This window comes from Trachypithecus francoisi, unplaced genomic scaffold (genome assembly GCF_009764315.1).
Source record: "Trachypithecus francoisi isolate TF-2019V2 unplaced genomic scaffold, Tfra_2.0 Lachesis_group10, whole genome shotgun sequence".
NCBI lineage: Eukaryota > Metazoa > Chordata > Mammalia > Primates > Cercopithecidae > Trachypithecus > Trachypithecus francoisi.
This window is the reverse complement of record NW_022681455.1, coordinates 56,173,142-56,191,747: the sequence shown is the minus strand read 5'-3', so window position 1 is coordinate 56,191,747 and position 18,606 is coordinate 56,173,142. Positions and strand designations below refer to the sequence as shown.

General features: G+C 36.8%; 1 protein-coding gene across 3 annotated transcripts in view; it reads left to right on the top strand.

Moving 5' to 3' along the window:
• The window catches only part of COL21A1 (collagen type XXI alpha 1 chain), a 201,247-nt gene that overhangs the window by 107,989 nt on the left and 74,652 nt on the right, over positions 1–18,606 (top strand). For all 3 annotated transcript variants that reach the window (XM_033217499.1, XM_033217498.1, XM_033217500.1), the window contains 2 exons: positions 7,680–7,733; positions 7,825–7,878. In XM_033217499.1, coding sequence (XP_033073390.1) covers positions 7,680–7,733; positions 7,825–7,878 — 108 coding nt within the window. The remainder of the gene's footprint in view (positions 1–7,679; positions 7,734–7,824; positions 7,879–18,606) is intronic.

Genomic DNA, 18,606 nt, shown 5'->3' with positions numbered 1-18,606 from the left:
GGGACATGAAGGAACTGGAATTCATTCAGAAGAGTATAACTTGGAGTGGGCGAGAACTCAGAAGACAGCCTGTGAGTGAAGGTTCACTGAACTTCAGGTATAATCCAAACAAGAGATGCTACTTTCTTTTCTTTTTTTTTTTTTGAGGCGGAGTCTCGCTCTGTCGCCCAGGCCGGAGTGCAGTGGCCGGATCTCAGCTCACTGCAAGCTCCACCTCCCAGCTTTACGCCATTCTCCTGCCTCAGCCTCCCGAGTAGCTGGGATTACAGGCGCCCGCCACCGCGCCCGGCTAGTTTTTTTTTTTTTTTTTTTTTTGTATTTTTTTTTTTTTTTAGTAGAGACGGGGTTTCACCATGTTAGCCAGGATGATCTCGATCTCCTGACCTCGTGATCCGCCCGTCTCGGCCTCCCAAAGTGCCAGGATTACAGGCTTGAGCCACCGCGCCCGGCCAAGATGCTACTTTCAAATATTCAAGAATAATGATAGAGAATAGGAGGACGGGGTGGACAAGAAGCACTTACGTTTGCAGAGTACACTTGTTGAGGGTGAATAATTAAAAAAACAAGTAAGAACTATGAGATAAGCTTGTTTATTATGCTTTCCTTTTTCCAGACCCTTGACTGAACATGGTGCCAGTTGTGGACTCAACAGTTTAAGAGCTGTTGGGAATTTGGGGCTGAGTGCCATGAAGATTAAAGAATTGGAAAATGGGATACAGCTGGTTAAAGGCCAAAGAAATGGCTATTATTTAGCTTGGAGAAGAGAATTACAAGAGATGGCTTAGTTACAAAGTGTATGAAATACACTCTAGATAGAACAGTGTCTACCTGAACTCTCACTTCAGTTTGAACTCCTTGAAAAATAGATTTATTTGTTTACTTTATGTGTTCTCTCTCTCTCTCTGTCTCTTGTCTCACTAATAAGCTAAAATATGAACTATTTACTACAAATGAACTATCCTACACTTGGGCAGTTTATCACTTTTTTAGTTATTTAAAACTATGCCTTCATAAGGCTTTCCAAGGAAAGCTTTAACCCTGGTGAAAAGGCATTGCTGTATGAAATGTGGCTGCCTAAGAGGCTGATAAAAATTTTGGCGTAGTTAGTAGATATATGACATCTGTATTGAAAGAGATGACAGTCCTGCCTATTGGAGTGTTGGATTTGGTTTAGGACTCCACACTTGAGGGGCATGCAGAAACTGGAATTCATTCAGAAGAGTGTAACTGGGAGCATTTAAAACTTAGAAGACAGCCTATGAGGGAGAGTTTACTGAACTTTGAGTATAATACAAACAAGAGATACTATTTTCAAATATTCAAGAATGATGCTAGAGAGAAAGAGGACAGGGAGGTAGGCTTGGCAGGGGGTGAATGGTTAGTAAAACAAGTAGGACCCATGAGATGAGCCTGACTAGCTAATTCATTTTTCTTCAACATTCTCCTTTGTGAAAATCATATGTAGATTATTCCGTGTTTATCTCACATGTCTCTTAAATAGATTACTTATATATATATATTATAGATAGTATATACAATAATGTGTGTAGAGATGTATATATATATATACACACTAATGTTGTTGGTATCCTAAATTCTTCAAAGAATTGGTCAGTGACACATCTAACATCTGTGATTTTAAAGACAAGTTTGTGCATGTGAATGTAGGGCTGTTTCTACTATTAGAGTTCTCGGTTAGTGATGACTAGTTGAACTCAGTAATTATTAATTTGTTTGCTTATTTATTCTGTCCTCCACTCAGTCATATACCTATACTCGCTGGGTGCTTACTGTATTCCTGGCACTCTTCTAGACTAAGGATATATAGCAATGAACAGAACAGAAAAAAAAAAAGCAAAAACAACCCCCAACCTTGTCATTTTGAAGCTCACATTCTATTGGGGAAAAATAGGTAATAAATACACACACAACATCAGATGGTGTTAAGTACTATGGAAAAAATGTAGCAGGACAGCAAGAGAGGAAATGAGGTGAGCTATTGATTGCCTCTTTTTGAGTATGAAAAGCACAATTACTAGAGATTTATAGTGGGAAGTAAGAAGTACTAAAGATGGTTTAAGTTACCTTAAAAAGTTGCACATTCTCCTTTTGAAATAAACTTAGTATAAGTTTAAGTGTAACCTAAATCAGGGAATGAGGCAGTTTACCAAAGTTTAATTAAATTCTTTGAATTTAAGGACCTAGCTCTATCTGGATAAATTATTTGTCAAAGGTAGGCAAGGTTTTTCATTTATGTGCTTAGCTCAACGGAAATACTGTAGGAAACTGGATGATGTTGCTCTATATTTATCTATCCCCTACTTACCTTTCTCTATATGAGGGAGGATTAGATTTAGGCTAAATCTCATTTATAGTTAATGTAGTTTTCTTTAATTTGAAGTAGAAATAGTTTACTTCACAGTAGCATATAACTTCTCATTGTCCAGTAGAAGTTACTTATGTTAATCCATAATTTTTTTATTTATTTATTTATTTATTTATTTTTGAGCAACTTAACATTTTGCAACCAATTAAACTCTACTTTCCTCTGGAGTCCCCTCTTAGTCAGTGGTATCATCAGCCACACTCACTGCACAAGCCAGAAACCTACCTCAGCATCATTCCACAACTCCAAATTACTCACCTCCCATAACCCATCATTAGGTTAGACTAAATATACTTTGAGTGGAGTTGGTTGTACCTACCATTCTCAACCCCTTCAGGAACCTCCCACCTGGTCTTCATGTTTTCTCCTGCCTCTTCTAATCCATCCTCCACAGGGCAGCAAGTGATCTTTTCAGAGTACACTCTAATTGTGTGACACCCTGGTTTATATGACTTTAGTGGCTTGGATAAAGGTCAGAGTCCTTTGTAAGACCCATGAGCTGGGCAGATAACCTCCAGTCTACCATTCTGATATGCTTTTCAGCCTGGTTCCCCTTATTCTCTCTCTTTTGACTCTGTGGATATGGTACCTCTTTTCCTGATGCATGGCATATAGGAAGAATTCCTCTCAGGCATTGTGCTTCTTTAGTATTCCTTTGTCTCTTAGAAAAACTCCCAACTGCTTGCCCTTCACCTCCCATAGCCGTGCAGTTCTTGCATAGCACTTAGCTCAGGTGTAATATTACATATGTTAATGGGAAGTGTTAATGAAGTAATCCGAGCAATCAATAAAAGTATATAAACCACTTGACTAATAGTTGGGTTAGGTAGCAAACTAGTTTCTATATTAGTTATACATAGAATGGCAGAGATTTATGAATTTTCTTGAAATTTAATTGCATAGAGCTATAAAGCTTGCCAACAACTAGAAGATTCCACAGTGGACATTAAAAGTACACACTTGGTTTTTGTTACCTAGTTACGTTGGCTGTGTACCCAAGAGTATCTGTTGGAATTTTAGAAATCTTTGAAGAAAATTATTTAATGGAATAAACTTTAAATCACATTCTTATATTTTTAAAAGGAGGGTGACATCCAAAATTATTTCTTTGGAATATATTCTTATTTTTAAATTTAGAGTATTTCAAGGAAACTAATATCTCTACCCTCCTCACTACTTTCAAAAAATATATATATTTAGATTGGCAGAATATTTTATGACATGATTAGAAAGGGGCACAGAAGAGTTGGTGACCCTTGCACATTTGGTGATTTTATTTCCTTAATTTCTATTTCAATGCTATACATCTTTCCTGGAGCTTTGTAACTATGAATCATGGAGGAAAATTAAATTGATTCTGTATTCTTTTCTTCAACCCTACAATTTGGCAGTGAGAATATTTTTTTCCTAAAAAAAAAAAATGACTCATTTATAAAGAAGTTTTCTGTGAACATGGAAAAGACTTAAATACTGTCAGATATCTTGCAGATGGGGGTAGGGTGGGTATTTGGACCTGCTAATAAATGCAAAATGGCAAAATTCATGTTGAACGGTATTAACTAGTCAAAGATCATAGGAAAGTTACAGTTCTGAAATGAGACATGAAATGTGTGTTCTGAAAAATAAGAACTCAGTAAGGTATATAAACAGATTATTTTTTCCTGTTTTAAGGCATTTTCCTTTCTTTAAGGTTGACGCTGCTATGAGTCAACCAATGTTTTATTTCTTTTTCCTCTTGAAAATTGTTCTGTGTTGTAATATTCCCCCTTTTAACTTTTATTTTCCTGGTTTTTAGTCCAAAATTTGTTTTTCTGAATTTCATTCTATTTTTTCTGGTGTTTTGCCCTAGGATTCCCCCAGTTTGAATGTCGTTGGGTTTTCTTTATTTTGTTACTAAGCATGTTTCCTGTAGCTTCTAAAACAACATTTGAATTTCTTTCTGCAATTAGTATTTTAAGAATGCATCTAATCGTAACCTTAAAAATATACATATCATAACATTCTCAAATTGTGAGAAGCACTTATTATTCCTATATTGTAATTCCTCCAAAGATATAACAAAGAGAGCCATTATAAAATACACTGAGGCCTTGTTTGCATGTTTAGCATTAGGTCTGTCTAATGTTGGAAAAGAGTCAAATCATAAAGATGATGACTGGACCTGCCATTCCCAATGTACTAATGGTGGCTAATAAGGCTGTCTAGTAACATTCTGCAGAAGTGTTCTTGTGGTTTTGTACAATAGTCATTGAGTCTGAAGAAAAGAAAGAAACTCACATTTATTGAGTTCCTAACGTCTGCCAGAATTTTCACATGTGACTCCATTTGTTTCTTTTCAAAAGTGAAGTGGATAATAATACCAGTTTATGGTAAGACACTAAGCCTTTTACTAGGCAAAGTGACTTAGCCAACATCTCATAGAAAGTAAAAGGAAGAGCAAAAATTCAGCGCAAGGTCTTTTCCAATTTCAAATTCATCGTCTTTCCACTTCACTGTGTTGCCTCCCAGGATTTGGGGATTGATGACTCTGCCTGAGGTCACATAATGAGTCAGAGGTAAGCTGGGAACACAGTTAGGGCATCTCCATGTTGTTTTAATCTGTTAAAATGCAATGTGTCCTCTATAACAAACACCACATCAACTTCTTCAAAGAGGAGAGGCAGCACAGCAGCAGTTGATCTTTTATGAAAGATTAATTTTCCTAAAAAAGTAGTAAGGCAGATACGACATTTGGCTTAACTTTCAAAAAACTGTAAAAGAAAAATAATTTGTTAAATGTGAACTTTGCAGAGGATCAACCATTTTTATCAATAGCCAATTTCCATGGTAACTTTCTTTTGAGGAATTTTATGAACATTCCTTTCCTCTGGGCACTCAGAATTCTAAACAATTTAAAAATAGTCTTGCAAAATGGATTTCTTTGAATCAGATGAGTCAATCTACAAGGATCAGATCTGACCCACCATGAAGCACTTTCTAATAGAGAATGTTCCCGCTGGCTCTATCAACTTACTAGCTTTGTAACTTTGGGCATATTACTTAACTTCTGTGCCTTAGTTTCCTCATCTGAAAAAAAGATAATTTAGAACCTACATTAAAGAGTGATTGTAAGGAGGAAAGTGAATTCTAGATTTGTAAATTGCTAGCAGTGACAGAGTTGAGAGTGAATTCTAGGCCTATCTGATTCCAAAGTGGCTGAGGGAAGGAGATTCAATGATAACTAGAGTAGTAGACATATAGGGCTGAGCAAATTCTATGTAGATTGAATTTCTTCTTACTTTTGAGTAATTTCGAGAACAGGAAACATGCGATTACTAAACATTTCCATTTTCTACTGAAAGGTGCACAAACATAACATGATTCCTTGGAGAAGGAGTTTTTTTTTTTTTTTTTTTTTAACACATTCGTGTATAGAGTTGGTGACTTTAAATTATTCCAGTGTTTTTTCAACAGAATTGTACCAAACAATGTGTTCAATGCCAAAAATACAGAAATGAATTAAACCTGGTCTTTGATCTCAAGGGGGCTCATAATCCAGTGACAGAAACAGTGCTAGTCTAGAGAGTAGATGATGGGTTGGAAAAATGCACGTTGTTTTGTCTGGAGTATGGAGAGGTTGATGATCAGACTCATTGTTTCCTGGTGAAGTGCAATGGTTAAGGATTGGGCAAAGAGACGCAAGAAAAAAGTTTGTATCTGAGAAGTCATGGAGAAATCATAACAATATATTCTATGAAGAACTGAATAGAGTATGAAGAAAAGATGATGGTTGGTGATAAAAAAAAATTGTATAGTCAGCTGGGCACGGTGGCTCACGCCTGTAATCCCAGCACTTTGGGAGGCTGAGGCGGATCATGAGGTCAGGAGATCGACACCATCCTGGCTAACATGGTGAAATCCCATCTCTACTAAAAATACAAAATATTAACTGGGTGTGGTGGCGGGTGCCTGTAGTCCCAACTACAAGGGAGGCTGAGGCAGGAGAATGGCGTGAACCCGGGAGGCGGAGCTTGCAGTGAGCCCAGATCACTCCACTGCACTCTAGCCTGGGCGACAGAGTGAGACTCCATCTCAAAAAACAAACAAACAAACAAAAAATTGTATAGTCATTGTCATTCTGGAAGTAACTGAGAAGGCAATTTACACAATAGAAAATGTAAAGGCATGTAAAAGGAGAAAAAAATAAGACTGATCTTTCAGAGACAACTCATTACTAGAGATAGCAAAGAATATTAGAAAGGGTATTTGAAAATGTGAATAGAAAAACGGAATTATGATGTCTCTAAAATTACAGTTAAAAATGTATTGACAGGTGAGTGGATGAATATGAAAGACCAGTGCAGACACCCATGAATAGCCGCATAGAAATGAAGCTTTTAGATTTATGAATGAAGATGTAATTGGAAACATTAATGAGATCTGTGTTAACATAGTTGACAACGGAGACTGGTATCCAAACAATAAGATCTAAGAAAAATGGAATCTGAATACAGAATATGAGAAAGATGGAATTTGATAGTGGTTATTATGTTTGTAGGTGCCCGGTGGTCTGTTAATCTGACAATCAGCCCTAAGAAACCTAGATAAATGTTTAGGACCTACAAGTTAATTTGGAGACTTTAGCTGCCATGTGCTAAACGAACAATAAATAGTTCAACTCTGTCTAAACAAATTGCGCTGTTTTACCAAAGTTCCAGTTTTTGAGGAGGGATGTCTAAGAAGCAGTGGGGATGAGAATGACTTCTCTCATCCCCCTCCCCTAAGCAAACAGCCCAGCCTTGGGGGACCATGGGGGATACGTCATAACCACCGTCTTACATTTAACATCAGCAGCTTTCTAAAATGAGTAAAGATTGAAGAAAAATATTAATCAAGGGTTATTAATTTATTCTAGAGATTAACTCAGATGGTCATTAATTAGGTGGTTTATAAATACACATTTGTCTAATCCTCCAATCTCTTGAAGTGTTTTTCTCTTGGATATGTTGAATATATTTCTAATAAATCCAGTACATTTCTTAAGAAATTGTGAACATTAACTCTCCTCTTAATTTAAGATTTTCTAAATATTTTTATTAATTTACAAATATTTAGGACCCTATATACTTTTTAAAGGATTTCGTAAAGATCGAAGGGTATGAATTCCTTATTAAGCATTTAACACTTTATTATTTTGGAGTTGTCTGTAAGTGAAGTTTTAGGCATGAGAAACGAGATAAGAGTGAATTCTGAAATGAAGAACTTCTCGGTAAATATGAAATATTAATGTTTTTCTTTTTTAATTGTTCTTTAGGGATATCAGGGAATTGCAGGGACACCAGGTGTTCCAGGATCTCCAGGAATACAAGTATGTGATCCACTTCTATACATCTTATAAATTGTATTTTTAGTAAACTAAAACCGATAATTAACAAAATTTTATTTTGTGGTTAATTTAGGGAGCTCGAGGACTACCGGGTTATAAAGGAGAACCAGGGCGAGATGGTGACAAGGTAAACACACACAAAAATGCAGTCAATGGTGTTAGTCCCTCAAAGATAAAGGATGTTAGCTATGATGGTTTCCATTCAGTAGTCTTTATCTTGGTGAATTCTGAGATTTGTGGGCTCAGAAGTTTGTCAGTGGCTATTAGCCAATAAAGCTTAGAGAAGGCTTTATCACTGGATAAAAGAAGTTATCACTGACTACTATCAAATGAAACAGACATTGGCATTGCCCTATGCCATGTTCTCTCTCTGTGATTAAGCTCCACAGGGAGTTACCTTCTTAGAGGAGTGAGTTATGTGAAAGAAATATGTTATTATGTTAACTTCAGATAGCCCAATACCCAAGGGACCATCTCCACAATAGGTATCTATCTGGCATGTGGCCTATTGGCTCATCCTTAATGGACTTCACCCTTAAGGCTTCAGTGAATACAGATAACATTTCTATTATTGACTCTTTACAACTCTGAGATTCGCCAAGCTTCCTATGAAGTATATGTTGATTAAATATGCTAGTACTTTCCCATGGATCCAGTCAGCACCTACTGGTTCTGGTGGCTGGTCCATGACCAAGATGCCCAGTTGTATTTGCTCAGATCCCCATGCTGATTTGTTAGGTTAATTCTTAAAGTACAATCTTATTTTCAAAGTCTTTGAAGGCAGTTTGCCGTTTGCCCATGATAAAAACCTACAATGATTTTCTAACTGTCATCCTTGCAAAATTCTTGCTTTGTTAGAATTTACACAAGTGTTAATAATGTGCAGTGTTCACATCTGAAACACTGATCTAGACTGTATCCATTTTATGAGTATATGGCTGCTTATGTTGGTTACGTAAAATTGTAGCTGTTAAAAGTACCATCTCAAGTCTGATGGATCTGTTCCTTTCAAACTGTTTGATGTGGAGCAAGTTACTTAATGTCTCTGAATCTTATTTTCTTCATTTACATAATGGGAATTTTTAATAGGTTTATTGTGCGGGTTAAATGAGATAATAGATGAAAACTACACTGTATGGTTTCTGGAACAGGGTTTCTCTTAAATAAGTGGTTCTTTTTGTGGTTCTGTTTTACTTATCAGTTAGCATGGTTGTAGTTGGGATGTAGCATAGGTTGGGCTGGCATTGGGTCATGAGCAAGTCATGGGTGAGAGCAGTCATCAGGGCAGATAGAACAGTTAGTTACTGGAAAAGAGGCAGAGAAAAAATGGTATGACTAAAGGCAGAGTTATAGGGAGAATTAGAGGAGGTAAAGCAGAAGAAATAGTTGGTATAGATACCAAAGAAGAAGTGTAAAATCCTCTTTTCTACTAAGTGGCCCTGGGCCTCTATAAGACTTTTAGCCACTAAACAATCTCTGCCAGTTTTAAATGATAGTGGAATCTATAGAGAGAGTAGGGAGGAGGCCAGGCCACAGGCATGGGACGTATCTTATAGAGTCATGCTCTGGAAATATCACAGGAAACAGTCTGACCTTCTTCAGGTGAAGGGAGATTGATTGCACTGGCAGGGCAGGGACACATGTTCTAAGGAGACCATGTGCCAGCCACCTCACCTGCCTTCTAGTCTACTGGATCATGGTTATCTATCTTCTCAGAAATAGCCTGGTTTGGGGGACAAATGTATGAAATATATATGTTTGAATGAATGAATAAATATATTATTTTCCCCTTTAGTTGAGTGTTTTAATTTATATTTGACAGAAAAAAATGTATATATTTTCCATGTACACTTTTTTAAAGTATATATACATTGTGGAATGACTAAATCTAGCCAATTAACATATATATAACTTCACATAGTAGTTATCATTTTTGTGGTGAGAACACTACATCCACTCTCTTAGCATTTTTTAATAATACAGTAATCATAATACAATAATATGTAACACAATAATTAACCATAGTCACCATACTGTACAAAAGTACTCTTGAACTTATTCCTCATATCAAACTTCAATTTTGTATCCTTTGATCAATGTCTTCCCAGTCCCCATCCTCCCATCCACCCCAGCCTCTGGTAATTACCCCTCTACTTTCTATTTCTATGAGATCACGTTTTTTAGATTCCACATATAAGTGAGATGTTATGGTATTTGTCTTTCTGTGCCTGACTTATTTCGCTTAACAATAATGTCTTCCAGGTTCATTCATGTTGTTGAAAATGACAGGATTTCCTTCTTTTTTTATAGCTGAATAGTATTCCATTGTGTATAAATACCACAATTTCTTTTATCCATTCATCCATTGGCAGAACTTAGGTTGAGGCCATGTCCAGGCTATTGTGAATAGTGCTGCAATAAAATGGGAGTGCAGGTATCTCTCCAATATACTGATTTCATTCTTTAGTTGAGTTTTACACACTTAACATAAAAAGGGGGATTTCTTTTGTACATCTTAAAATAATTGAACTAAATTTTTGTGGGAATAAATGTTCCTTATTTTAAAATAAAAGAATAACAATAATTCTATTAGTGGCACCTTATGCTAACTGCTCTATTGTTTTGGGTCATTGTGTTATCTTTTAAATATAGGTCTGTAAATTTTACAACGTCATACATTCTACTGGATAAGATAAATAAGACGTATATTTATGCAAGGTCTCTGTTTTCAGACCAGTCATGGATTTTATTCAGAGTTGACTGTTTTCTGAAGTTCACTGTTGGGGTTAAACTCTGATTTGACATAGTCATTGTGGGTCTAAAATCACCACGTGCTACCTTCCAAGTTTCCGCCTCACATTCTATGTGGCTTCCGAGAGTTTTTTGCCCAGAGCTGAAATAATTTAGTAAGTTAATTGAAGGTTTTCCCTTGATTATTCCTTTATAACATGGTTCCTTGATTTTTGGAAATGAGGGGTTAAAAAACATACCCCTGAGGTGACTTCGACTTGTGGCAGTGCTGGATAATTTTCTGGGCATCACGCAGTGGCCTTTGGAAGATTGTTCCACACAATACTGTTCCCCATTAGGAGATTTTCCCAGAATAATTTCCATTTTGTGGATTTTCTCCGAAGACTCCTACAGTAGGAATTTCCACTTAAGATAATTGAAATTAGATGTGCTTTCTTGCTGACTTTAACATTTGTTCTTCCCATATCACACAATAGAATATATATAGATTTTGCAGGATGTTTTTTCCTGAATTTACAAAATCAAAAGGAATACTTACTCAGCAAATAGTCTTCAGTTGGTGACTCATTTTATTACATGCTTTAAAGCTATTCTTTGAAATCTAAAAAATACTTTAAATGCTTTAAAATACTTCCTCAATATTAAAAAACTAATATATTTAAATTGAATGGAGAACTATTTTTTTGTTAAAACTCACATTAGGCTATGCTGGTTAATTGATATGTATTTGTGAATTTTCAAATTGAGTATGAAACTTTTCTATGGCAAATTCAAGTTTACAGATGTAGGAAGTATGAGTAATTTATTTTTTAACCTATCCAGACTCTGTACAAACTCATTACTTGACTTTTCTGGGCTTAAGAAATAAAATATCATAATTGTATCTAGGGTATTACTGGAAAAACTATAGATTTTCTTTGTTAGTACATTCAACTTTTAAGTGGTCCCTTCAAAGCCTCACTTTCCCATTGTCCTCAGCATCCAGACTGGAGCCTCATATGGTGGGTAAGACTTCCCTACCTGAAGAAAGTTCCTTATTTCTGGGCCTCCAACATCAAAAACCCTAAGTGGTTTTACAGTGATTTCTGTTATAGAGTCAGTCATAACCAAGGAACTCCAATATGTATTTTGAGAGAACACGGGTCAAAAAACTTAAAAATGTTAGAGATAACAAGTTAAAACTTACTATGTTAGTGGTGTTACTTCTTTCAGTGTTCCTGAAGACCAAACAAACAAAAATTACCAAAACAGGGAGAGTCTACCCATATGATTTTCTGATAACACCATGCCCAAACATGTGTGTGTGTGTGTGTGTGTGTGTGTGCATGTGTACATGTGTATGAGATTTGGGGCTTTAAAGCAGTTACAGACCATAGATTATAGGCTTAGTTCTGAATTCAGACTGCTTATCTCCCAAGTCACACTTCTTAATCTCTTTAAACCTGATTTTTATCATCTAGAAAGTGGAAGCCATGGTATTACTTACTGCATAGGCTTTTTGTGAAGATTAAATGAGGGCATGCATGTTGTTGGTCTAAATTAACTGCTATAAATTGGTGATGATAGTGATGATGATCATGATTTGTTATTAGGGTCGCCATTCTGCTGATTAATTGAGGCAAAATTTTTGGAAATATCTTTGAGTTTTCCTTTATCCTTCCTCTCTCTATTGAAGTGCTGCATCTGAAACAATCAGACAGAAATTCCCTAAATGTCTTCCCACTATGTCTACCCTCCTACCCATATATGTACCTATATTCTGCCTTTCCTTCTCTTATTATGGGCGAAGTGTCCATGTGGAGTCCACAGGCCTCCTTTTGCACTCTGGATCCCATCTTTCTCCATTGCTCTGTGTTATTAACTAGCCCTTCTCTTCTGTGTCACTGGTCATTTTCTTTTCTGGTTAAATTTTCCCCATAGCCTAAAGGATGATCCATTTGAAACCACCCAAACCTCCCCCACTTCCTCTACCACACAGCTTCCTTTAGCTACCAGGCCATTTCCCTGTTTCTTATTGTAGTACAAGTGCTCCAAAAGGTTTGCCTTTATTCCCTGCACATTTTCACTCCCATTTCTCTCTCTGACCCACTCTAACAGGACTTCCATCCCAACCTTCTGCTGCATATTTAGATCACCAGTCTTCCATCTTTGAAATCCAGTAGTCAGTATTTTTCAATTATTTCTTCTTGTCTTGTTGTATGTCTCTATAGCATTTGACATTGTTGACTATTCCTTCCTTCTTGGGACAATTTCTTCTCTTGGCTTCTGGGATACTGCATGCTCCTAGATTTTTCCTTGTCATCACTAGTTACCTTTTCATGTTTTCTCATTGGCTCTTTCTCTTCCTCTTCCACACATTCTCTAAATGTTGGGTGCCTCCAGGATTCAGCCCTGTCCTCTTCCCCTTCCTCATTAAGAGATTTTATTATTGTAATATTAAGAAGTATAAACATATATGGGTATAAATGTATATATAAAATATATATGCATATATTTTATAATTACAGTAATAATTATTGATATGATTAATTACTATAGTAAATAATAAGAATATTAAATACAGACATACACATATGCACAATCTCTTTTCCAAAAAATATTTGGCTTCTTCTGAATCTGGAGAAACTTGGAGTTGTTACAATCAGGGGTTTTCAGAAAACAAATATCTCTACTTTTTATAGAAGTGGTGGTACTATTAGGTTGGTGCAAAAGTAATTGCGATTTTTGCCATTACTTTCAATGGCAAAAACTGCAATTTCCTTAAAAAAAAAAAAAAATCCTTAGAGGATTTTCTCCCCAAGCAGCAGTAGCTCTGCCCTCCCTAAGTATTCTCTGATATTAGGCATTGTTGAGTGTCCTTCCTGTACACATGGTGCTGACTTATGTGTGCTCAGGTTTTAACTAATTCTGTGACTGTTTTTGCAATCTTGATTATCTCCTGATCTTTCAACCTTTTTTCTTTTAAAGCTATATAATGGATTTAACATCTTAGTTTATTATGAAGAACCGTTAATTCCATGTCTTGCCTTATTTATTGGCTGTTATTCCTCTTCTGTCCTTTTTTCCCCTTTTTTTCTACTGGTATTATTAAGGAAACTTAAAACTTTTATTGAATTTTTGTAGAATGCTTTATATTTTGTTGGTTCTAAACTCGATTTTTATCTTCTCTTTAGGTATCTTCTGTTGTATGGTCATTGAGAAACTACTGTAGAGACTCAGTAGTAGAAGTTCGGAAATCTATTTCTTTTGTAGGCATGAGTAGTTCAACGGTAATCCCAAACCTCAAATGGAATCCCCATCACTGTGTTAAAGAGAGGAATTATTTTAGTAGATTAAAATAGTTTCCCATAAGTCATTATTGCCTGAGCTTGTGTAAGACTTAGGATTTGTATTTTTGTTGTTGTTGTTTTTGCTTTTATTTTTCCTGAATGGAAAAGAAGCAGCAGATCTGTACAAAACTTTATGTATTGGGTGCTTGCAGAGTTTTTACTGTGGTGCGTACCTTTTTCTATTTTATTCCTGGATATGTTTTTGCATCGATTTTGTCCATATGCAATCCCCTTCACATTAAATCCTCACAAAAAGTCCTGTGGGGTTAGTACAGTAAGTCATATTGTGCTCATTTTATATTAATTGTGAAGTAAATTATCCTTATTTTACATTTTGGAAAACTGAAAAATGAAGAGCTTAAGTCATTTGTGTAAAGTTACTTAAGGATCTAGGGGGTTGAAATAAAATACCTTGATCCCAATCTGGCTTTCTTTTTCCTGTATTTTTCTGCTTTGGCCAGAGTAGTTTTTCACTGTGTGACTTGTGCCTCTTTTAGTCTACTGCTTGCACTGTGAGAAGAATCCCTGAATGCCTGTCAGGAGCCAGAAGATAGGCAGGGGAGGGAGCAGATGGATGAGTACTCACGGTCATGCTGACTGGGCCATTAGAGTGTTCATGGTCTACATTTCTCTCTAGGGAAGACGATAGTTCATTTTATATCATAGGTCATCAAACCTTTAAATTGCAAAATGTATTGCAGTAAAAGACTTTTAGACATGTAGCCTCATATATAAAAATTATATATCTGTGCTACTGGGCAAAGTATTCTGTGAATTTGAAACACGCACACACGAAGACTTTTTTTTTTTTTTTTTGAGATGGAGTCTCGCTCTGTCACCCAGGCTGGAGTGCTGTGGCCGGATCTCAACTCACTGCAAGCTCCGCCTCCCAGGTTCACGCCATTCTCCCGCCTCAGCCTCCTGGGTAGCTGGGACTACAGGCGCCCGCCACCACGCCCGGCTAGTTTTTTGTAGTTTTTAGTAGAGACTGGGTTTCACCGTGTTAGCCAGGATGATCTTGATCTCCTGACCTCATGACCCGCCCATCTCGGCCTCCCAAAGTGCTGGGATTACAGGCTTGAGCCACCGCGCCCGGCCACGAAGACTTTTTTAATGAATTTAAAAAATAGTAGTTCTCATGTTCTTTTGCTGGCCCCAAAATAATCTTGACCTGACTGAAGACTATGACTCTAGATTGACTCAAAAGATGGACAGGCTCATCAAAGTTATATTAGTCATGAAAGGTTTGGAAAGCAGCCTCTGGGAAGTGGAATTATCTTACTATCTTGGATTCTCTTTGACTTTAATCACTTGTAAACTCTGATAGGACCAAGAGTGTGACTCCCCCAAATATTTGTTTTATTGAAATTTTCTTTGAGCACTCAGGAGTGTTGACTGTGTTTTGGGAAATGAAAACATTCTGTATATTCAGCAAATTATTATTAATCACAAGCAAGACAATAGGTAGGCTAGAGTAGCTTATGCTACAATAACAATCAAACCCCAAATGCTTGTAGCTTAAAACATCAAAGGTTTATTGCTCATCAAACTACATATTTATCAGCAGCAGTGAGGAGCTTCCCGTGTCTTCACAGGGAGACTCAGATTAACATAAATTTCACCATCTAGATCATGACTAATTATGGTGGCAGGTGTAGAGAGAATCAAACATAGGCTTTTAAATCACTACCATTCATGTTTAATTAACTAGAGCAAATTGTGCAAACCACATGGATTTTAACAGATTAGGTAAGTGTGACTTCCCATATGCCAGACAGTGGAGAGGAATCTGGATATTGGTAAATAGTAGTTGTACCAAGAAAAAAATAGGAATGAGTTATGGATGAATTGTTTCCTCAAAGAGGTTGGAGTCTGGTAAAGGATATAACACAAAGTAATTGTATTTCAAGATAGTTAATGTTAAGTGCCAAAGAAGAAAGTCAAATAAAATTCTCTAGGAGTTTAAAGGAAAGTTAAAAATTGGAAAGACTTCATGAGAGAAAGTATAAAGAAAAGGTTAATCATAGCTATACAATGTAGGGACTGTTTTTATAAAATTTAAGAAATCTCTAAGAAAGATTGCCTTGGTTCTTTATTTATTTTTATTATTTTGGTATTACCAATAAGACTGTAAGAAACATCTCTGAATATATTTCTCAGTAGTTTTTCATGAGTTTATCAACAGGAAAAATTCTCAGAAGTGAAATTGATTATTGGATCAAAGTGTTAATTTCATAGTTAAACTTTGATTTAAATTGCTTATTGAGTTCCCAGAAAGTTGATTCTCTTTCAACAAGTGTATGAAAATATCCTTCCTCACATTCTTATCAGCACTGCTTTTTTTTTTTAATTCTATTTTTCACCAGTATAATTTAGAGATGATACTGATTTGATTTTCATTGCTTTATTAGTGAGTTGGGTAAGGTATCTTGACCTGCACTTTGGGGGCATTGTGTTACTTCTCTGTAATTTTCCGATTTTCTCATATCTTTTATTTTTCTACTGGGCTGTGATCCTTTTAAAAATTGATTTTCATATGCATTTCGTAAGTTGTTGTTTGTGTGTGTGAAAATATCTTTTCTGGGTTGTATTATGTGTTTTGACTTGGTTTTTGAAATTTTAACCATAGAGAAAATTTTCATTTTCATGTAAAGTAGTTTTTTCTTCTTTTTTTCCTCCTATCTTTGTATATAAATAGAAAGATTGCACATTCTAGCATGTTGATTATAATTACTGATGATTTTATTTTTGTAATTTTATTATTTTATTTTTAACAGTGAAATTTTTGGTTTTTGGAGTAAAGTCAGATGAGCATTTGTATTAGTCTGTTTCCACACTGCTAATAAAGACATACCTGAGACTGGGCAATTTACAAAAGAAAGAGGCTTAATGGACTTAAAGTTCCATGTGACTGGGGAGGCCTCACAGTCATGGTGGAAGGAAAGGAGGAGCAAGTCACGTCTTACATGGATGGCAGCAGGCAAAGAGAAAGAGTTTATGCAGGGAAACTCCTGTTTTTTAAGTGATCAGATCTCGTGAGACTTATTCACTATCACGAGAACAGCACAGGAAAGACCCGCCCTGTGATTCAATTACCTCCTTCTGGGTTCCTCCCACAACAAGTGGGAATTATGGAAGTTAAAATTCAATATGAGATTTGGGTGGGGACATAGCCAAACCATATCATTTCACTCCTGTTCCCTCCCAAATCTTATGTCTTCACATTTCAAAACCAATCATGCCTTCCCAACAGTACCCCAAAGTCTTAACTCATTTCAGCATTAACTCAAAAGTCCATAGTCCAAAGTCTCATTTGAGACAGGCAAGTCCTTTCCACCTATGAGCCAGTAAAATCAAAAGCAAGTTAGTTACTTCCTAGATAAAATAGGAGTACAGGCATTGGATAAATACTCCTATTCCAAATGGGAGAAATTGACCAAAATGAAGGGGCTAAAGGCCCTATGCAAGTCTGAAATCCAGTGGTGCAGTCATATCTTAAAGCTCCAAAATGCTCTCCTTTGACTCCATGTCTTACATCCAGGTCACGCTGATGCAAGAAGTGGATTCCCATGGTCTCAGGCAGCTCTGCCTCTGTAGCTTTGCAGGGTACAGCCTCCCTCCCAATTGCTTTCACAGGTTGGCATTGAGTATCTGTGGCTTTTCCAGGTGTGTGGTGCAAGCCGTCGGTAGATATACCATTGTGGGATTTGGAGGATGGTGACCTTCTTCTCACAGCTCCAATAGGCAGTGCCCTAGTTGGGACTCTGTATGGGGGCTCCAACCCCACATTTCCCTTCCTCACTGCCCAAGCAGAGGTTTTCCATCAGGACCCTGCCCCTGCAGCAAACTTCTGCATGGGCATCCAGGCATTTCCATACATCCTCTGAAGTCTAGGTGGAGGTTCCCAAACCTCAATTCTTGACTTCTGTGCATCTGCAGTGTCAACACCACATGGAAGCTGCCAAGGCTTGGAGCCTGCACCCTCTGAAGCAATGGCTCATGCTGTACCTTGGTCCCTTTTAGCCATGGCTGGAATGGCTGGAACGCAGGGCACCAAGTCACTAGGCTGCACAGAGCAAGGGGGCCCTGACCCTGGCCCATGAAACCATTTTTTCCTCATAGGCCTCCAGGCCTGTGATGGGAGGGGCTGCCATGAAGACCTCCGACATGACCTGAAGACATTTTTGCCATTTTCTTGGAGATTAACATTCAGCTGCTTGTTACTTATGCAAATTCCTGCAGCCAGCTTAAATTTCTCCTCAGAAAATGAAATTTTCTTTCTATCACATTATCAGGCTGCAAATTTTCCAAACTTTTATACTCTACTTCATTTATAAAACTGAATACCTTTAACAGCACCCAAGTTACCTCTTGAATGCCTAGCTCCCTAGAAATTTCTTCTGCCAGATACCCTAAATAATCTCTCTCAAATTCAAAATTCCACGAATTTTTAGGGCAGGGGAATAATGCCACCAGCCTCTTTGCTAAAGCATAACAAGAGTTGCTTTTACTCCAGTTCCCAACAAGTTTCTCATCTCCATCTGAGATCACCTGAACCTGGGTTTCATTGTCTTATGTCATTGTCAGCATTTTGGTCAAAGTCATTCAACAAGTCTCTAGGAAGTTCAAAACTTCTCACATTTTCCTGTGTTCTTCTGAGTCTTCCAAACTGTTCCAACCTCTGCTGGTTACCCAATTCCAAAGTTGCTTCCACATTTTTGGGTATCTTTTCAACAACACCCCACTCTACTGGTACCAATTAATGGATTAGTTCA